Here is a 21,018-nt window from a genome sequence, read left to right as displayed (position 1 = left end):
TCAAAATGCTTCTTTTTCCTATCTTTTGTAGGAGGTGTAGGATGATGATACTTAGACAATGTTTGTTGTTAAATTTCTTAAGCCTCTTGTTTTGGTTTTAGTGACACAAAATACAAATTCATTGCTGTGTGTTTTAGGACTAAAAAGCTGGTTGTTGATGTGATCCGTATTCAACCTGGGGAGACATTGCCTGAGATTCTAGAGACACCAGCCACCTCGCTACAGGTCAGATGTCTTTTTAATAAGGCTGTTACTTTTTATATTAAATGACTGTAATAAAATAAATCCAGTTGTTTTAAGTTTTTCTGCCTTTGTTCCTGAAGGAGTCGGAGCACAAGAAGATTGTGGAGCGACGGGCGGTCCAGGATGCTCAGACACCAGAGGAAATGAAAAGCAGCCCCTGCGTTTTAGAGGACAGCCAGCTGCCTCTGGAGCAGAAGAAGAGGAGAATCCAGAGGAATCTCCGTAATCTGGAGCAGGCTGGCCTCGTCAGTGCGACCAACAACTACCAGGACCTCATAAAAGATATAGCAAAGGTGCTTAAGCAATTTCCTGTCTAAAGATAACAGCCGTAGTGTTTCAAATCACCGAGTTTAAACCTTTAACCAACAGGACATTCGGTACCAAAGACGCCACAGGCAGAGAAGAAAGGCTGAGTTCATGAAGCTGCAGCAGACGCTGACGGCGCTCAACTCCAAAGCTTCCTTCTTCCAGGAACAGATGAACTACTACGACACCTACATCAAGACCTGCCTGGACAACCTCAACAGGAAGTCAGTTTGACTGATCCTCTTGTTGATTTATCACGTTTTATTTGATGAATATCGCAGATTATCTTATTCTTTTCATACCAATCATGACTGTTTGCAGGAATTCACGCAGATCCATAAAACTAGATGGCAAAGGAGAAGAAAAAGGCAGCAAGAAGTGGAAGCCACAGTCTCTGAAGTACACTGCAGCTCGGCTGTATGAGAAGGGGGTTGTCCTGGAGATAGAAGGTCTTCAGACAAACCAGTAGGTTGAGACCAGAGTTTTTATTAGACCCTGTTTTATGTAAAACAATGTCGGAGGCAAAGAAAAGCTGTTCGGATCGAGCTTACTTTAGGAAAATGAAAATCAGGAAATGGAAAATTAGCTTCAGAATGTATCTGTAGTTTCTCTCAAGTAATGTAGGAATGTCATCATTAGCATTTAACCTTTGTTCTTTTCTCATCCCTCAGGTTTAAAAATGTTATGTTTGACATTTCGCCCACTGAGGAAGTTGGAGATTTTGAGGTGAAGGCCAAGTTTATGGGGGTTGAGATGGAAAAAGTCCAGCTTCATTTCCAGGTAAACATTTCCCAAGTGCATAGGGATTTAATTGAAACTGTTAAGGCTCTGTGACCGATTGTTCCATTTCCTGTTGACGGGAAGTATGAGAATGTGGGCATGGTTTTACCAAATGCTTCTCTATAACGATAAGAACTCATGCACTAGTTAAATGGTAAATGGCCTGTTTTTGATATTGATATAGCGCCTCCTAGAGTCATGGAACCCCCCAAGGTGCTTTACAACCCAATCAGTCATTCACACATTCACACACTGGTGGGGATGAGCTACAATGTAGCCACAGCTGCCCTGGGGCGCACTGACAGAGGCGAGGCTGCCGAGCACTGGCGCCACCGGTCCCTCCGACCACCACCAGCAGGCAACATGGGTTAAGTGTCTTGCCCAAGGACACAACGACAGCGACAGACTGAGCGTGGCTCGAACCTGCAACCTTCCAATTACAGGGCGAGCGCTTAACTTCCTGTGCCACCGTTGCCCCAAATACGTCATGGAAACCAAGAATTTGTGTTTATTAGGGCGAATGATTCCTAATCATTTTGTGTTTTGTGTCCAGGACCTCCTACAGCTGCAGTACGAAGGCGTGGCCGTCATGAAGATGTTCGACAAAGCCAAAGTTAACGTTAATCTACTCATCTTCCTTCTGAACAAGAAGTTTTATGGGAAATAAACGAAGAAGAGAAAGCAGGAATTCCTCCTTATGATGGGAACAAATTATTTAGAATTGTCTTATTTCATCAGATTTAATTTAATGGATCACACCTGAATAAAACGTTCTGATTTTCTATGTGCTGATTGTAAATGAAATTTACTTTTACAAATAAAATTGTTACAATATTTATGTTTTGTATGCAAAACTTATGAGGAAACAGCAGCGCGGAGCTGGAAAACGGCGTTCCATCTGACATGCGCATACAGGATTACTACAGTCTACCGGTGCCTTTTAAACATTTAAATGTTTTAATTCAATGTCAAAACTACTCTATGAATTTTTAATACGTGGCTATTAATAATTGTGTCCTAATGCAGGTAAATGATGTGCCGAATAAAGTTACTCCTGTCCAGAATGTTTTTCTTTCTACTTTATTTTCCTCTTGGCAAATTTTGCTGGTTGGTTTAAATTCGGGAGTAAATATTTTGACCTGACGAGTGAAGCTGAAGGGGAGGAGATCTGCAGACCGGAGGAGGAGAGGTTCCCTCCTAGACTCTAGAGAAAGAAACATTCTTCTCTCTGCAAACCCGTCTAACAAAAGGATAAGATGTGCACTGGCGCAATGCTTTTATTAATAAGTGTGTTTCTGTTTTATCACACAACTCCAGCTCTTCCCTCTCACAATGGTAAGTACTCGTTTTATAGTGTTTATGTCACCACTGAGTCGACTGAAAGTTTCATGACCAAAAAAAAAAAAAAGATTTGAATGTTTTTACCATTTAGGTGAAGTTTGTGTTTTTGTTGCTTGGAGAAAAATGCATCGGGTGTTGGAAATTATCGTGGTAATGAAATATACTTGGATGTATTAATGTTCATTCAAAAGATAAATGATACATAATTTTCAAATTAGAAGATTTTGATATTAAAGCACATTTATTTTCAGATATTCAATTATTTCACTCTCTGCTGCAATAAGTGATGTCTTTAGTACAGAATGTCTCATTGGTTAAAGAAAGAGCTTTAAACTGAATTTATGAATATTTTAAAATGTGTCTAGAATTTTATTTGTACACAAATTAGCAACCAAATAAATAGATAAGTGTAGATTTGTGCAAAATATTTCACCTCGATGGGTCAGAAACATTAAAAAGTGTTTGAATACATGTTAAACTAAACTTTAATACTAATATTTTAAACATTGTTGGCATGCTTTTATATCACACGTAATGTAAACCACCTTAAAACAGTTTTATAAATCTTCATGATTTCTCTACTTTGATTTGCTCACATCCTTTGCAAATTTCCAGTATTTACCCTTTCTCCTGTGAAAAGTGTTTATTCAGATGGTTTCAGAATGAGCAAATCCTGAAATGTACCAAAATGAGTAAAACTTGTTTTTTTTTTTACAGTTTGAACCAAACAATGCTAAACTTTTCATTAAAACACTTCAAGTTGTTCACAGAAGTGGCTGCTGCCTGCTTAGAACTGGTACTTATCAGTTACCACAGAAGAAGAGAACTTTGTATAAATCATAATGATAAATTATGTCTTGATGCATTTCTTGCAACATAACGTTTGCAGAAAATTGTGAGAGAAAACAAACATTGGATTCTTTCGTTGTTGGTAAGTTTTGTTCCTTTTCAACGATTAACTGTAGCATCAAACACATTTTTACGTTTTATTGATGCTTTTATAGAAAATAATTTTATAAATTATACTACCTTACTCTGGCTGGTAGTAGCTTAATCCTGAACAAAATCATCTCTTCAATTGAAAGCTGAAGCAAACCAGAGAGAACAGGGAAGAGGCCTTTAGTAAAAATATAATTATTAAAAAAACAAATAGCAGCAGATTTCTGAAGGTGTTATGAACCAAAGAGCGGAATACTGAGCAGTAAAACAAACACTAAAACCCTTCTGTCTTCGTTCTTTTCTGTCTGAAGGCTCGGTGCTCATTCCTCGGACGTTCTCGGGTCACTTCATCATGGTGACTGATGAACCTGTGGACTACGTTGACCTGTCTGCTGTTGATGATGTCAGCGGTGATGGGGATTCGGGCTCAGAACTGAAACCACAGTCCGTAAAAAGACACCACCATCACCCCTCAAAACTCTATTTTGTCTCAGAGGAAACCAAAGAGTTCCTCCAGGGTCACCTAGCAACAGCCCTCATCCCAACCATTTACACCCTGGTCTTCATCATCAGTGTGCCTCTCAACCTCGTTGCCGCAGTGATGTTTGTTCATCGGATACGTCCCAGGAAGCCGGCTGTGATCTACATGCTGAACCTGGCCTGTTCTGACCTTCTATTTGGTCTGCTCCTTCCCTTTAAAATCACCTACCATTACCACGGCAACAACTGGATCTATGGCTCCTTCCTGTGCCGTGCTGTCACAGCAGCATTCCACTGCAACATGTACTGCTCCGTGCTGCTCATGACGTGCATCGGTGCGGACCGCTTCCTGGCTGTGGTTTACCCCATGAAGTCCCTGACGTGGCGCAGCCCCCAGACGGCTGCAGCTGTCTGTGCTGCCATGTGGCTCGTGTCTCTGGGAGGAATCTTCCCCCTTCTGATCTCAGATCAGACCATCTACCTGTCAGACCTGGGAATCACCACCTGCCACGACGTGCAGGATGTGGAGAAGCTCCAGGCTTTCTATCTCTACTTCTTTCCTATCTACTCCTCTGTCTTTTTCTTCATCCCTCTCATCATCACTGCTATTTGTTACATACGGGTCATCCAGGCTCTGGCTGCGGCCAACGTGGACAACCGCTCCAAGAAGACCCGTGCTATAGTGATGACTGTGGTAGTGTTGCTTGTGTTTGTGGTCTGCTTCACTCCTACAAACGTCATCCTGATGGCTCACTACGTTCAGATGTCCCACTCCTCCAACGATTGCTCCTACAAGGCCTACCTGCTCTCCTTGTGTGTTAGCAGCATCAGCTGCTGCCTGGATCCGGTCCTGTACTACTACGGCTCTTCCCAGTGCCAGAAGCAGGTTACGGCTATGCTCAGGTGTCGGAGGTTGACACGAGCAGACAGCAGCTCAGAAACACGCAGCTCAAGAACCAGTGGGTCCACCATCAGCAGCCGGTCCAGCAAGATGGAGAACATTCATGCCGGCCTGGGGAGCCAGTATAACAGACTCAATCTAAAGCACTGAGACACCTTTCAAACCAGAGTAGAAACCCCCGGCGTCCGTCCGTCCATCCATCCATCCATCCACTCCTGCTTATCTGGTGTCGGGTCGTGGGTGCAGCAACCTAAGCAGGGAGGCCCAGACTTCCCTCTCCCTGGCCACTTCCTCCAGGGGAATCCCAAGGCGTTCCCTGGCCAGCCGAGAGACATAATCCCTCCAGCATGTCCTGGGTCTTCCATTGGGTCTCCTCCTGGTTGGATGTGCGTGGAAAACCTCAGGAGGCGTCCAGGAGGTATCCTGACCAGATGCTCCTCTCAATGTGGAGGAGCAGCAGGTCTACTCCGAGCCCCTCCCAGATGACTGAGCTTCTCACCCTATCTATAAGGAAGACAACAGCCACCCTGCAGAGAAACTAATTTTGGCCGCTTGCATCCACGATCTTATTCTTCCGGTCACTAAAGCTTACAGGTAAGGATAGGAACGTGGATCGGCCGATAAATTCAGTTTCACCTTCCAGCTCAGCTCTCTCTCCACCGTGATGGACCGGTACAATGCCCGCATCACTGCAGACGCAGCACCAATCCGCCTGGCAATTTCACGCTCCATCTTTTCCTCGATTGAAAACAAAACCCTGAGATACTCAATCTCCTCCACTTGGAGCAAATTGCATTTTTACATATTGTGTTGCATCTTGTCATGAAATTCTTAACAAATTGTAAGAATGAAAATCATTTATTTGAATTAGTTTTGACCACATGTGATGTAAATGTAACTGGTAGAAAACTTTATTTCAAAATGAGCCATGCTAATAATCCTCCATGTTCTATATGTGTAAATATTAAAACCAATGTGCAGGCAGCAGTGTAAAACAGGGATTTTCAAAGTGTGTTATGACATTTAAATTTAAATTTCTTCCCAGATTTGTTAACTTTGTGGTATTTAATATATTTTTTAACTCAAATAACCAAATATTTTAACCCCTGACTGTATTTGAAATGCCAACTAAACCCAGAAAAGGTCTGCTCTTACACTTCTCATTAAATTTTGGCTCATTCCAACATGTCTCTCTGAACATTTTCAACAAATGACCAACATGAACCCCCCAAAAAAAGTTTTAAACATGTCTGGCAAAAAGGCCCAAAACCTCTAGATAATTCAATCAAAACAACACCAAATGCAGATTTTATTCAACTTTTTTCATGCACGAAGCTTCCTCTCTGCTCACTCGGCATTCTCGTTCTCATCAGGACACAGCTCTGCAACACAAGAAAGAGCCGAACTCAATTTGTGAGAAGGAGCATTTTCTGTGCATTATTAGAATAAAGGCCAATAATCCAAAACTTGTAAGAATGTCTACACTAAAAGATGTTTGATTTTTGTTCCTCAGTACACATCTCCACCTAGTGTTTATCTGTGCTGCTTTGAGAAGAAGCTGCTGCTGAAAAGTTACTGACCTACTTTGCCGTCGTAGCTGTGGAAGTTCTTAGGGAAGTTCAGACACTCTGCTTGTTTCTTGAAAATTTCAACATCTTTGGGTTCTACTTTTCCTGTTCTTGCTGAAAGAATTTAATGATATTAGGAAGAGTATGCACATGTAGTCATTTTATCTAAAAAAGATGAGGTGGATAACGCGCGGACTCACTGAACTGCAGGATGTATCTGCCTGTCACGTCCCCATTTCGGAAGGTGTCCGTCCACAGCAGGCAGTCAGAGCAAGTCTGTAGGAGTTGTCCCTTGTGATTGGACAAGTTCTCTAAAAAATGAGAAAAAAGAAATGTTAAATAGCATTATTTTAATTTCAAAGATACATTTCTACTTTTTTCTGATCAACATACTGCTAAATGTGGTTGTGAGTCCAGAGACGGTTGCATTTACTTCCCCAAAGATACAACGATTGCTGGGAAACAAAAATGGATCAGTTCCACTAGTTCAACATGAATCAGCCTGTTTTTATTTTTAACAAAGAAAACTCACAAGCAGTGGTCTCCCCATCTCAGGGTGACCAGCAGATCACTTGAAGTCGGAGTCAAATGAATCCAGGAGCTTTTTAGGGCCTCCAGTGCTTTGTGATATGGTGGGGGGTCACCTGCTCCCAACGCGTACACCCATTTTCCAAACACCTTTCATGCAAAGATAGAAGTGTGTTTTCGGGACAATTTAATTAAAAAAAAGCAGAACTTACCAGTTTGGGATCATCTGGCATAAAAGGTTTGACCAGGTCTTTGCAGTCAGGAGCCGACGCTGCTGTGAGGGAAGAGAGAGCCAGCAGCAGCCCAATGACAAGCAGAGCCATGATGTTTCTCAACCTGTTGCAGAAACCTTCTGACACTGGTTTATTTTCCCTCCAGGCTGTCAGACAAAAGAAGTAGTTGTGTTTTAAACGGGGGAGGCAAAGACGAGGTGGAAGGGGGAGCCTAGATGGAGGCATGCAGATTTCTTTTGGACAGTGCTGAACGGACCTCTGTTCTCTGCTTTTCTGCTCCTGAAAGGAGTCGGGAAGAGTGCCACGACCTGTCCTGGACGGTTGAAATGCTTTCAAAAGAACTAAACACAGCTTTTAACAAGTGGGGTGAAATAAATGGAAAACAGTCACCAAGCGACCGACTGTTTCAGGGGACAGGAGTGCATTTTGGAGGAGTTGGCACAAACAAAGTCTTGCAACTTTCTTAGACTTAAAAAACAACAAATAAATAATCGACAGGAAATTGTTAATAGAGATTTTATTTACCACAAGTGACACATGAAACCAAACACAACTTTTACAGAACCAAATTCAACAAGACATGAACCCCCATGGCTTCACTGCTGCCATCTAAACTACTACATGTTTAATTAACACTGTTCTGTCTCTACATAAAACGTTTAGTTTGTGTTCAGCTGAACCAGGAAGTCTACTGAGGCGACACATCTGTGTTCTCCTCGGTTTGATCGCTCTCTGTGTTGCTGACGGAAGGCGAAGCAGATTCCCTCTCATCTGGACACAGATCTGAGGGAAGAGGAAAACAAAAATGACTAAACGAGGTCTGACAGACGATGGGAGAGCTGAAGGAGCGGATGTCTTACGTGTGCTTCCAAAGTGGTACTCGGGGAGAAATTTGAGACACTCTGCCTGCTTTTTATAGGTGTCCAGCTCAGAGGGCTCCAGATTGCCGGTCCGTGCTTTTAGAAGATGATGACATATGTAAGATTCTTAAAAACAAGTGGGATCTTAATAGAATAATTAAAATTAAAGGGCTTACTGAACAGGAAAAGGTATCGTCCCTTTGACTTGCCGTCAGGGAGGAGGGTGGTGTCCTCAGACAGGAGACAGTCGCTGCAGGTCTCATAATACTTCCCATCGTGATAGGAGGTGTGACCATTGATGACAACTGTTAAACATGCAGAGGGTGGAATCAGTGCAGACAAAAATGAATTCAAGTGCACTAAACACATTCAGACCTCAACATTAGTGCTCTGAAATCTACCCATACCTTAGTTAAAGCAACACTAAAGACCTTTTAGCACTTTAAGCTATTGCTTTCAAATTGGTTTCAGTGATTCTTCCCAGTATGCAGCACTCTGCTCACCAGAAACCACACTTAACAGTTTGTGTCATGAGTAGGTGCACTAGGGGGAGCACTCTACCTGATTTACAGCTTTGGCTGTTTACTGCCCTGGTAGAAAATATGAAGGCTAGCAGTTAGCTTTTTCAGTTTGCAGATTGTCAATAAAAAGCACAACAAGAATAATTTAGCTTTTTTTTTTGCTGGCATCTTGGTGGAGCCTGGAAGTAGCAGTAAGAGAGTGATGTCTTTGTGGCCTATACTGTTTTGAGGGAACTGAGGCCACAAAATCAAGGACTGATGATGGCCTGGCTTTGTTGCTACTTGACTTGTAAGTAATATTGTTGGTCCAACAGTGTGGATCTTTTTACTTTATGGCTTGTTTAGTATCATTGGGCTCGCATATGTGTTAGCTCGTTGTTAGCGCTACCCACAGCAGGCTGTGGCAGCGTCGCTCACGACAGTTGTTATTCTGTTTTCAGCCAGTAGAAAAGAGAAGCGGGTAAACTAATTTAGTGTTGGTTTAAGGGGTTTGGCTGATTCAGTAACCAGAAAATAAAAATAACACAATATTTTAAAGCCCATACAGGTGGTGTGGCTGGTTGTTCCTGAAATGGTGGCATTTGCTGGACCTTGAAGGCATTTATCATCTTTACTGTGATGAAAAAAAGAAGAAAAAATAACTTAATTCAAACACAAGTTCTGTTCAAGAGTTATTTTCAAATGAGGCAAAAAATGTTGTTGAAGCGAGTTCTTACAGACGGTCGGCCCAGTAGACTGTGATGACTCCGCTGTCTGAGGAAGGAGACAGCTCCACCCAGGAGCTGTTCACCGAGGACAGGTCACTCTGCAGGCCTTGTTTGTCCCACGTGCCCACGTGCAATACCCACTTTCCATAGATCTGCACCATAACAGCACAAACAACAACGTTTACGTTCAAACAACAAATTCCCACATTTATCATCAGGAAATAACAAATGTCCTATCTTTGCTGCAATTGTTTTACAACAATAAAGATGGTCTGTTACCTTCGAAATGGACTTGAACCATTCAGATTCAAGAAAGAAAGAAGAACTGTTTTGGCAGAAATTTGGAAACTTTCAGACTTTCACCATAAGTAGACAGTTTAGGAGGGAGTGTTTTTTTTCTTCTTCAGTGCTGTATTAATTATACACTACAAACAAAATTTGGAATTTTTTAATTTGAGAGAATAAAATTTTAAATTTTCAACTAAATGAATCACTGAACTGGGAAATAGAAAATGTTATTTTATTAAATAATAGATCATCTGGTGGAAATTAAGCAAATCTTGACCAAAAGATGACAAAATATTGAGGCCTAAATGGCGACTGTGGTAAAATCCTACTGAAGAAATCTATTTTAAAATGATTTATTCAAACACAACACTGATAACTTTTGTTTGCATCATCAGGTTTACTGGCATATGTAATCCACATACTAGCCATAACTGCGGTCAATGTCACAGGCATCATAGTTTAAAGTATAATTTTACAAACAATGTGATGCTGGCTCGTTTATTATTGTAGTAAAACCTGAAATACTTCAGTATAACAGATGATAGATGCCTTTTCATGCAAATGCATTTTAGAAAAGCTATTTAGAGTACAGTGAACTGTGCATCAAGCCTTCTCCATCTTGTCCTCATCAAATACTCACAGGACTGTGGCTGTCCAGAAGCAGAGGCTTAACCAGCTCCTTACAGTCCAGTTCAGACGCGACGCTCAAGGAGGTGAAAGCCAGCAGAGCGACAACCATCTGTGCAGCCATGGCTCCAGACATCAGGCAGCCAGAGAGCAACTCTAGTGTCAGGGATCCTGCTGCCTCGTCCAAGGAACCGGGGGACGGGTTCTAACAGGGGGCCGGGCTCTCACACGAGAGTTTCTTTAAAGAACATCAATCCGTCTCGCCTTTATTTACCACCGATTTAACTGTTGTTGCTCCTTCCTGCTTCTGATCTTAAAGCAAATATTCACCCTGCTTAAAGAATTTTAATGTTCTCAATATAACCAAATTTAAACACACACACACACACACACACACACACACACACACACACACACACACACACACACACACACACACACACACACACACACACACATTTTCTCCCTCTGGGAAAACAGTGGTTCACTTTTCAGCTCATGTGGGCTCAGCGGGGGCTCCTGTCCTGTTAATCTGGTTACATAATAACCAGCTGGCACTGTCTGAATACCCGGACCCCAACATGTCTCACTGGCCAAAAAACTGTCTCACACCCTGAGAAGGACCAAACAATGACAAATACACATAAAAAGACGTTTGGTGCATCACTGCCGTCTCCTTTTACAGAGTTTTTGTCCCTTAAGTTGATATTTAGTAAGTTTTCTTCTGTTAGATCTGCAGCTTTGCTCACTAGTCACACACTTACCTCCGACTAGAACAAGAAGCTTGCACCTGCCAGGTGAAACTCCACAGGACACGTGAATCCTGTGAAGGTGGACACACACGTTTACTTTTCTCCGTGAAACAACAATATGGAAAAAGCTAAATGTTGAAGAACTGGTAAAACAAAGTCACTATTCCAGTAGCAGTTTCCTGATTGTGAAACGACGGCTCTCCATCCATCCAACGGTCTCCTGGCAGCAGAGGACATGGAAAGACAAATGACACGACTGAGACAATAAGCCTGTTTAGCATTCCCTCTCTTGCTCTCGTTTCTACAAACACGTTGTTCTCTGTCCGCCCGATGTTTCTAATGGGAGCTCTAATCTCTTTAGATTATTGTTTCTAATGGGAGCTCTAATCTCTTTAGATTATTTTTGCCCAGTCTGACTCAGACCGCTTCCTGAAACGCCTCTGGAGACAGAATCAGATTCTGCTTCTCTTCTTAGTTCACAGGTCAGACCAAGAGAATTTATGTTTACAATAAAATCTGTTAAACCTGAACGAGTAAAACCTTTGTGATTTAATGAGCGCTGAACTTTAAATGCATTCCTATTAGAACACTCAGTTTGATTCATTTAGCACTTTTAAAACAAATGAAACTGGTTAAAATGAGCGAAATATTTAATTACTTATAATAAAAAGCTTCAATTTGGAAGTATGGAGATGTTTTTAACATGGCAGGAAGGTCTAAACGGTCTTTAATGATGAGTTTGGATATTTGGCAGCAGATAAAGAAAATAATTAATCTTCTTTAGTTTTAAGCCACTTATTAAGCACGTCCAGGAAATCTTAGGTGACTTTTTGCTGCAGCACAGCTTAGGGAGTTCATCCAAATAAGGGGAAATAAATAGAAATAAAAATTTAAAAGCTAAAGTGTGATATTCGAACATGATTTTTACCCACATACAGAAAAATAATGACTATTTGTAAACAACCAAAGCCTAAATAATCTCCAAATCCTACTCCCACATCTTAGAATGCTCAACTCAAACCTCCACGCCTCAGTGAAGCGTTTTAGGGAACAGATAAAATCAGACCTGTGTTTACTGAAACTCTGTGTCCTGTTTTATCATTCGTGGATTCATTTTATTGCTCTGATTTTTATTTGAACCATCTGAAAAGAGTTTTGTGAAATCTTATCTGCTTTACAAATAAAGTCAGTGAATGCTAATTTTCAGTGTGATGCAGATCTGTCACGCTTTTCTAATCTGAGCATTTCTCCATTTATTTTCACTAAATAGGGGTGTAGACTATTTTCTCATTTTGTCTGCATGGGAAACTCAGATAGAACGATCTTGTTTGAAAAAATTACAGGTAAAAATCTGTTTCTTAGTGAACTTGGTCTTTGAAAATTAACAAATTAATAATTTAAGCTAGGCGGTCATCATTCAGGCAAATCTCATTTGGATTTAAAATGAATCCCATAAAGCTCCTGGATTAGGGTGGATCACATTTAAACCAGCACTGCCTCCAAATCCCAACTGCAACGTTTTTGTTTGCCCAAAAAAAGAGTTACACACATTTCAAGTAAAAAAGGCAGTTCATGATGAGTATTTATGTATAAACAGATGCAAACACACTCGAGGTGAAGCCCAAGAACACACATTGATGGCTGGAAGAGAAGCTTTATACCAGTATATTCAAAACCCAGGAAGCTTCTCTGCTTATTTACAAAAACAAAATACAAGAATAAAAAAGAGAAAATGATCAACACATCACAAGCAAAGTGCTGCAAAATAAAAATAAAACAAACAATTCTATTTACTTCAAAAAAGTATTTTCTCCCACTTATGGCTTCAGTCTAACACAAATAAATGTTTCTGATCAGCTGTGAGGGTGTTTTCAGTCCATCCCTCCTATTTACAGCAATTTGCTTCTGTTGTTTATTCAAATAATAATAATAATAATAATAATAATAATAATAATAATAATAATAATAATAACATCAAATACACATACAAAGACAGAGGAGCTACATTTGTGAGCTGTACACGCTGAAGGGGGGAGGTTGTATGTTTACAGGAATACTGACCATTGTACATGATGACAGTTATGTTTGGAAAACTATTTTAAACAGATTAAAAACAAGTTTTCTGTAACAACCAACTTTTTACATCCCACTAAAATCACAGTTTAGCCGGATGAGAGTGAGCGGCCAGTGCTTTAGAAGCTAGTAAACGTCCATCTTCATCCTGAGGGCCTACGATGACCGAAACCAACAAATTCTGTTTCTATACTGGTTTTATCTGAACAAAAACTAGATTAACTCTGTTTTTTTGACCCTTTGCTAAATGTTCTAGAGTGGGGTCACCACAAAAACAGTCCGAGAAGACCTGAAAACTTTGAATCTAATGGAATTTTTCCTCTTGCTGTTTCTGAATAATCAAACTTTGAGTCTGTTGGCCATTCAGATGTGTGCAAACCTTCACCAGCACGAACTTTTCTGCTTTTCTCACTTTAATAACCAAATGAAATCAGATAAAATGACTTAAAGGGAGATTTTACAATAACAACTATATGGTCTGAATGTAATTCACCTCTCTGGGTAACAAAGAACAATACATGTTTGCCAAAATTGAGAAAAAGATGAGAAAGAATAGAATCTATTCCCAAGACATCATAAATTAAAAAACTAACAAGAAGGAACCCTCCAAGAGCTGTACAACACAAATGGAGCGGCTCATGACTTCGCTGTCATCAAAACTGTTTTTGTTTGAAAACAAACAACTAAAGGTGTTGTCCAGTTAGGTGAATAAATTAATGCTGTCATTTTGTACTTTGGGGAATATTTTGTGATACGATGCAAAAGGCAGAAACATCTGTCAGATGTCTCTCACACACTGAATGCAAATGTACAACCAGGACTTCCACCCTGGCTTGTTTCAGTCTGTTTCCTTTGTACAGTCTGGTGGTTGTGGAGGAAGAACTGATGGATGTTGCAGAGTCACCACTCAGAAGGAACAGGAGACAAAGAGACACGGGCAGAAACCATGAATGGTGGAGGAGGGGTGGATGGCGCCCTCAGCGACCGTGGTGGAGGAAGAGTCACTGGCTTGGATGACATCACATCATGTCTCTCTGCTTCGTCACAACTTCTCCAGGAGCAGATTGCTGAGCGACTGACCGAAAGCTGCCTCCAGGATCTTCACACGCTCATCGTCATGTTTGGAGAGTACTGCAGAAACAGGTTAGGAGCAAGGGTTTTCTTAACAGCCTGGTCAATAAAAACATGTTTATGAAGCTCTTTGCACTAAATCCCTCTCAAATAAAGCTATTTCAGCCGTTTTATTTTTTAGTACCTTCCCGAGTGAGCCGTTTTGGGGCTGAATCACTTTAAATGCACACTTTTCAGTTTTATTTGCTTTTAGCATCCCCTAGTATTCGTTATTAATTCACTGTGATTTAATTGAAAATGAAATGTCAGCTCCACTCCACAGCTCCCAAAATGCTTTCCATTATTAACACGCTGCAAGCTACAGCCGCCCTGGGGCGGTATGGTATTCTGGCCACAGAGGGCAGTGGGGCCTAAGTGACATTTCAGTAAAGGGTAATTTTGGCGCATACTGACGCAAGAAAATGATTAACAAAGATGAAAAAATTGCACAGTGTCCCTTAAAGACAACAAGCTGGAGCTGGCCACGCCCACCCATCTCCAGCTCATGCTGCTATTAGCCGAGAAGCTCCAATATGTGGAGGGGGCTCAGGATAGAGCTGCTACATCTCCAGCAACAGCTCTCTCTCTTGCACGAGAGAGGTGGTTCTATTCAATTTTCTACTTGTGACATCACAAACAGCAACTTTTTTGAAATGGCTTGTTTTAGAAAAGGGATAGAAAGTTTGTCTTTTCAGGTTTGGAGGCAGTAAAGACCCACGTGGCAGCACAGGTCAATTAGCAGGTTTAAAAAATATTTAGAATGAACTGCTGTTAAAAAACTGGATCTTATTAGCAAATCACTTGTGGTTAACCTAGCCGTTAGCTCATCAGTCCGAGTCTAAGCATAAACTCTCCCAACAGATGACATTCATGAAGCTCTTATGGGTAAAACGTATTTTTTTTTAGTTAAAAATAGCTTTCTAGTTAATGATCATAAACAAACTAGTTAATGATCAGATAAACAGAAATCAGACTTTTTGGATACTTAACTGCATCTCAATGAATATTTTAAAATTAAAACTGACCATAATTTACCTAAACGTTAAATACGATTATTGTTATAAATGGCAAATTTTGATTTTGTATTTCTAATCATCATAACACCCTGCAACACATTCATTAAATCCCATTTTTCAGAGACTATTATTCATCTGTCACGTACACTTTATTTCCCCTCCGCTGTCAAATCAGCTCAGAAAGCTTAACTTTGGGGTGGACGTATAATAGATATCAGAAATACTGGGGGTTTATTCCAAAAATAGAACAACGCCCTCCTATCAAACAAAAAAGAGCTAAAATAATCTGAACAAACATGCTGAGAAGTCCAACGTTCAGCTGTCTGAACGGGATGACTGAGTTCACGGACGTGTTAAAAGCTGCAGGAGAAACGGTTGCATAATGGGTCTGAGAGGGGACAGTTGTGCAACAACAAAACAGAGGAACATATTGTTTTGAACATCACAGCAGGGACAACCGCTGACACCAATTCACTCGTCGCTTTCAGAAAATTTACAAAGTATTTTTGTTTGGAACGTCTCATTTATGATGCAAATGTGGGCATAAAGGCTTAACATCTGCTTCTTTGATGTGTGTAAGTGCTAAACGCTTGCAGGTGAAAACAGATTAAAACAGTAATTACAAACATTTGGTAAAAAAAACCCCACAGATTTTATTAATGTTTTGTAGTTTAATGCAAAAAAAAATGGAACTTGAAGGATTTGAGCTTTTTAAATTACACATTTAAGATTTTGCTTTAGCATGTCTATGACAAACATTTTATGCACAATTTGTAGTGTTTGTCTTTAATCAATTTCAATTTTGTGAAAATGACAACAGATTTGATACGTTTCTGTTTTACTTTGGTTAAAGAGCCACAACAGAGGGACCAGAGCTGCAGTTGCAAACGTGTCAGGAGTAAAACATCCGTTGTTATAGCTGCAGTCAACAGCTGCAGAAATCTGTAAAAACACATAAAACCAGAGAAGTCCGGCTCCTCTAATGCTCCCAGATGTATGTGTTGAGCTTTGTACTTTAAAGTGATTTCTGTAGATTGCTGCTGAGTCAGAGGGTAGCAGCAGGTAACGCCAAGCTTCACCTCTGAGTTGTGGAAGACGTGAAACTCACACTTTCATTTTGAAAAGGGTTAAGGAAGTTTCCTCCCATCTCTCCGTCCTCTCTGGGTGTCCCGGGTTGGTTGCTCATACTTAGGTTACCAGGTGAGTTCTGCTAAAAGGTGAGCAGAACAGCACTTTCAAAAGCTACAACTAATATCTGAAGTGCATCACAGGTAAATAAAAATAATCTTACCTTGGAAATACTGTCCATGTCACTTGACCCTAAAAAACACCAAACATTATTAAAAAAAATGCTTGAATTTCAATCAGGGAGAAAAATTTTGCAGAAATGTTTTTATTTATTTTTTTACCTAAAGACCCATTCATGTGGTGCGGCTCCATTCCAGCCATCCCCCCTAACGGACCGTCGCTACCTGCACCCATAGGGAACTGAGGAGGACGTACACAGGAGACCATGAAGGACAGGAGAGACAACATCCAGCAGCCTACTAGAAATGTTTCTTACATGGAGAGAAAAGTATCTCACATTTGGTCGGCTTCCACCTGGAGGGACTGTGCTTATCATGGTGTACATGTTGTCTCCGGAGTTGGTCGAGTCTGACAGAATAAAGACAGGAACATTAAGAAGACAGGGTTTATTTAAATGTCCTGTGTAGATAGATGACGATGCACAGAGCTCACCTGCAGGACTTGGCATTATTGGAGTTCCAGGTGCCCCCCCTCCTCCTGGAGGCCCCTGAAATTAGATGTTGGTTTCCTGCATAAATGAATGAATTACAGCCTTTTCAGAGACTAAAAGCGTGGTTTCAACTCAAATGTACGTACCACGTAGCTTCCTGGAGATGCTGAAGAGTACGGGGTCTACAAGTACGGCAAAGAAAAAAAAACATAAAATTACCTTAAAGGAAAAAAAAGGCAACTGTTTCTTGTCAGATCTTTTTGTTTGAGCACTTACAGAGTTGGAGTTTGGAGGATTTGGCCAGGGTCTACCGCCGCCGGGCCCCCTGGAACACACACACACACACACACACACACACACACACACACACACACACACACACACACACACACACACACACACACACACACACACACACACACACACACACACACACACACACACACACACACACACATTGTTCCTGATCAGAGTTGGCAACAACAAAACGCTCGGTTGCCAGGAAAAAGTGAAAAACAAGAAAGGTGGAGCAAACCCTGGAAAGTCAACTCCCTGTTACAGTAAATCAGCCGAGAAAAAAGGTGAAAACAAAAGATTTAGGATTTTTAACATTTGCTTTTGTCCTTTTGAAAGGAGAAATTGTGCTGAGTTCCTCAGAATTTTATCTAGAAGGAATAAAATAGAGTAACGTCTTATTTAATAAAGCTATTATTATTAATTTTATTATTGTTATTATTATTGTTATTATTATTATTATTATTATTATTATTATCTTATCATCATCATCATCATTATTGTTGTTGTTGCTGTTGTTATTATTATTATTATGTTTTTACAACACTCACATGCTCATACCAGGCATCCCAGGACCAACCAGGGCATTTAGCGGTGGCCTCATTCCTCCTCCATAGCTCTAAAGAAAGGACAAAACATTATGTCCAGAGGAGGTAAAGTATCAAAACACTTTAATGTATAATTCTGCCTCATACCTGGGGTCCTAGCGGCACCATGCCTCTAGGTGGCGTCATCCTCTGCATGGGACCTCCCATGTTTGGATGTCCTGAGAACCATAGAAAGCAGTAACTGCTAATGCAGGTGTGATATTTGTTAACTTTAATAGTAATCTTCCAATCAGAATGTTAATTGATCCATCCATCCATTTTCAGCCGCTTATCCGGGGTCAGGCCGCGGGGGCATTAGCCTAAGCAGGGAGGCCCAGGCTTCCCTTTCCCCAGCCACTTGGGTCAGCTCCTCTGGGAGAATCCTAAGGTGCTCCCAGCTGTGAGACATAGTCTCTCCAGTGTCCTGGGTCTTCCTTTAGGTCTTTGCCTGGTTGGACGTTCCCAGAAAACTTCACCAAGGAGGCGCCCAGGAGACATCCTGACCAGATGCCCGAGCCACCTCAACTGGCTTCTCTTGATGTGAGGAGCAGCAAGTCTACTCCGAGCCCCTCCCGGATGACTGAGCTTCTCACCCTATCACTAAGGGAGAGCCCAGCCACCCGTGGTGAAAACTCATTTCGGCCGAAAATGAGTCAATTTAATACATTCTTTATGTTTGACGAAAAGAAAAACTTTACTAAACTGTGTTTTTTTACTTATCTTCTGGTGTTAAATCACTGTTTTAAAATAATTTCCTAAAATCTGTTGATCGTAAAAACAGGTCTGCCAAAAGCGGACTCTCCAGAGATCAAAGGCTCATGTGGAGCCAAGGTGTCTGAGATGAAAAAAAAAATCTGCCAGTGTTGTTCCTTCTAAAGTTGTTTTATCAGCTTAACAAGAACAGCAGCAAGGATAGAAGAGTTGGCCGGAAACTGAAGACTTAATTCACAAAACATCAAGGTTAAGTCACATAAGCTGTTTCAGTACCTTGCTGTCTTGTTGGGTCCATTCCAGAGGGCAGCATGGGCTGGCTACCTGGAACTCCTCCAAGACCCTAAAAAGGGTAGACCACTTAAAATGTCTGCTTCTGTTCTGATCGGTTCTGGACGTGCAGATTTGAGAAGAACACTCACCTGGTTTGGTAGTCTGAGGGGCGGTCTGGGTCCTCCTGGGTACCGAGGTGACATGAATGGCTGAAAAACAGGCAAATACAAAGTTTGGATGGTTTTACATTTTGATAAACACATGCAAAATAACTTTTATGTCATAAACTGTTGTAGAAAATTACGTTTTCAGTTTGCACACCTACAAATCCTGGCAGCAACACCAAAGTAAACAAAAGCCACATTATTGACACAGGCTCAGAAAACAAAAGGCTGATGTATAATGATGCTGATGAGAGTGCATGCATTAACTGTTACCCATGTGTTGATGTTTTATTGCAGCTTCTGAATGAGTTTTTATTTGTTACAACGCTGCAGTACCACAAGGCTCCACTAGAGAGCAATAGACCTCTTCGTTTGATCAGGGTCAAAAACTAAAATGACCCAAAATCCAGTTTTTTGTGTGTGTAACTTTTAAATATAAGCGTTAAACCAGCAATGCTGATGATGAATGGATACTGCAAAAAGAAAAATACAGATCAGTTTTAGGAATAATTTGTCAATATTTTCCAAACTGGTCCAAATGCAGATCAACGAACTGGTAATTTAGCTAATTTCCTTTTTTTTAAGTGAAAAGTTGTATGCTGATCTGTTCGATTCATGTTTGACTTTTTGAAAGCCGAGCTGGGAAACGTCTCTGAAGGCCATCGATTCACACGTCACATGCTATCAGCCGAACTAGACTGAAAATGACGTTTAATCAATGAGTTCTTCAAAGACGATGTCAGGCCTCTTCATTAGTTCACTAACCATGATGTGACGGGAGGAAAAAACTACAGGAAGTATTTTTATGTAATGATATTAAAACTGGAAACGTGTCTGAATCTTTAACCTGAAAGAATCCTGGAGGAACAGGCCCCACTGGCATGCCCTCTCCTGGGGTGAGGCTCCCGAGAACGGGGCTTGGAGCTGCTGCAGCACTCTGGAAGAAGGACACACACACACACATGCAAGAGTTAAACACACACATTTGACTCAACTCAGGGAACTCAACACCCTCAGCATCGATTTGTGGATTTTACAAAAGCTTAAGAACTTTGATGCAAATGACATAGAGGAAATAAAAAAACAAAGCACTATTCTCCGTCCAGCGATCAGCGGTTATCATCATTTACATACATCTGCCTCTATAACTGGTTTCTTGTGATTGTACAGTTAACTTGCAGTAGGATCTTGCGACTGAATCTGTCACAAACACTAATAAATGTGAGAAATATTCGCCTTTTCCTGGTACTACTACCTCAGTGGGATATTTCCTGTTTCTGCAGATGCCTAACCGTGCTGGTCTGCATTTATTTTTGGACATTGTGTTATTTTGCAGTGTTTATCCCAGACGGGTGGCGCTGGATCATTTCAGCAAGGCCTCCGTCTGCTTCCTGTGGTATTGTGCGTTACCACTCAGCGACGGCCTCTCCCTCATCCGACTCACAAACACAAAGCAGCAATGGGAAGAGTTTACATCTAAATATAAGATAAAGTCTGACTGAGCACCTGCAACCAGTGTTTATTTAGTTTTTGTTTATTTTTCTGTGTGTTTCTGATCTTCTTTCTCCCTGTGATGACACTGGCTGGGTATAAAGAGCTCTGGTGAAATTCGCCCACAGCCTCTGAAGTTTCCGCCAGCTGACTTTTTAGGTCAGACAGGAACATGGTTTAATCAGAGCTGAGATAAAAGCAGACTGATGACACTCCTGTCTCCTCCGCTGCTCCACCCCGCCACCCTCGCTACTCCCCCAGCCGCCTCCAGCCTCCTTCACATCTCCCCATCGTTAACAACAGAGAACAAGATCTGCCGCAGCCTTCAGAGTCAGAAGCAAACAGAAACAACATGTTTGTCTCAACAGATGGAAGCAGATGGATATTGTGTCTCTATGGTTCAGACCGGATTCGGTTTTATTTGTGAGTGTCTGTATTTTGGAGCGTTAAACATCATGCAAAGCATCAAGTCTGGAGTGATTTGGTG

General features: G+C 41.1%; 5 protein-coding genes across 8 annotated transcripts in view; 2 read left to right on the top strand and 3 right to left on the bottom strand.

Annotated features, from left to right (window-relative positions):
• The window catches only part of iqgap2 (IQ motif containing GTPase activating protein 2), a 42,083-nt gene extending 39,690 nt beyond the window's left edge, over positions 1-2,393 (top strand). Inside the window, exons 33-38 of the mRNA XM_015972499.3 lie at positions 138-225; positions 324-536; positions 613-773; positions 871-1,014; positions 1,221-1,329; positions 1,883-2,393. Of these exons, the coding sequence (XP_015827985.3) occupies positions 138-225; positions 324-536; positions 613-773; positions 871-1,014; positions 1,221-1,329; positions 1,883-1,996 (829 nt within the window). The 3' untranslated portion in view covers positions 1,997-2,393. The remainder of the gene's footprint in view (positions 1-137; positions 226-323; positions 537-612; positions 774-870; positions 1,015-1,220; positions 1,330-1,882) is intronic.
• A 2-nt stretch (positions 2,394-2,395) lies between these two features.
• On the top strand, positions 2,396-5,354 carry f2r (coagulation factor II (thrombin) receptor). The gene is made up of 2 exons (XM_015972500.3): positions 2,396-2,664; positions 3,921-5,354. The coding sequence occupies exons 1-2, from the start codon at positions 2,586-2,588 to the stop codon at positions 5,138-5,140; spliced, it is 1,299 nt and encodes a 432-aa protein (XP_015827986.3). The 5' UTR covers positions 2,396-2,585; the 3' UTR covers positions 5,141-5,354.
• A 475-nt stretch (positions 5,355-5,829) lies between these two features.
• On the bottom strand, positions 5,830-7,742 carry LOC107393894 (uncharacterized). The gene is made up of 6 exons (XM_015972506.3): positions 7,299-7,742; positions 7,091-7,236; positions 6,952-7,013; positions 6,759-6,869; positions 6,571-6,672; positions 5,830-6,372 (listed from the first exon to the last, which is right to left on the bottom strand). The coding sequence occupies exons 1-6, from the start codon at positions 7,542-7,544 to the stop codon at positions 6,338-6,340; spliced, it is 702 nt and encodes a 233-aa protein (XP_015827992.3). The 5' UTR covers positions 7,545-7,742; the 3' UTR covers positions 5,830-6,337.
• Positions 7,743-7,821: 79 nt separating this feature from the next.
• LOC107393895 (saxitoxin and tetrodotoxin-binding protein 1) lies at positions 7,822-10,618 on the bottom strand. Its single transcript, XM_015972508.3, has 6 exons — positions 10,336-10,618; positions 9,417-9,559; positions 9,246-9,313; positions 8,356-8,484; positions 8,180-8,275; positions 7,822-8,102 (listed from the first exon to the last, which is right to left on the bottom strand). The coding sequence occupies exons 1-6, from the start codon at positions 10,456-10,458 to the stop codon at positions 8,008-8,010; spliced, it is 654 nt and encodes a 217-aa protein (XP_015827994.3). The 5' UTR covers positions 10,459-10,618; the 3' UTR covers positions 7,822-8,007.
• Positions 10,619-14,067: 3,449 nt separating this feature from the next.
• Positions 14,068-21,018, bottom strand: part of ssbp2a (single stranded DNA binding protein 2a) — a 51,010-nt gene continuing 44,059 nt past the window's right edge. The window contains exons 5-17 of one of the 4 annotated variants that reach the window (XM_015972502.3): positions 19,888-19,977; positions 19,026-19,085; positions 18,880-18,946; positions 18,001-18,071; positions 17,857-17,924; positions 17,288-17,336; positions 17,158-17,193; positions 17,014-17,068; positions 16,838-16,929; positions 16,683-16,761; positions 16,565-16,593; positions 16,382-16,483; positions 14,068-14,278 (exon numbers count right to left, since the gene is read on the bottom strand). In XM_015972502.3, coding sequence (XP_015827988.1) covers positions 14,249-14,278; positions 16,382-16,483; positions 16,565-16,593; positions 16,683-16,761; positions 16,838-16,929; positions 17,014-17,068; positions 17,158-17,193; positions 17,288-17,336; positions 17,857-17,924; positions 18,001-18,071; positions 18,880-18,946; positions 19,026-19,085; positions 19,888-19,977 — 828 coding nt within the window. In that variant the 3' untranslated portion in view covers positions 14,068-14,248. The remainder of the gene's footprint in view (positions 14,279-16,381; positions 16,484-16,564; positions 16,594-16,682; positions 16,762-16,837; positions 16,930-17,013; positions 17,069-17,157; positions 17,194-17,287; positions 17,337-17,856; positions 17,925-18,000; positions 18,072-18,879; positions 18,947-19,025; positions 19,086-19,887; positions 19,978-21,018) is intronic. The other 3 variants (XM_015972503.3, XM_015972504.3, XM_015972505.3) reach the window with 3 other exon arrangements.

This window comes from Nothobranchius furzeri, chromosome 17, assembly GCF_043380555.1.
Source record: "Nothobranchius furzeri strain GRZ-AD chromosome 17, NfurGRZ-RIMD1, whole genome shotgun sequence".
Taxonomy (NCBI): domain Eukaryota; kingdom Metazoa; phylum Chordata; class Actinopteri; order Cyprinodontiformes; family Nothobranchiidae; genus Nothobranchius; species Nothobranchius furzeri.
The sequence above is the reverse complement of the archived record's forward strand: the minus strand, read 5'-3'. Positions and strand labels throughout refer to the sequence as shown.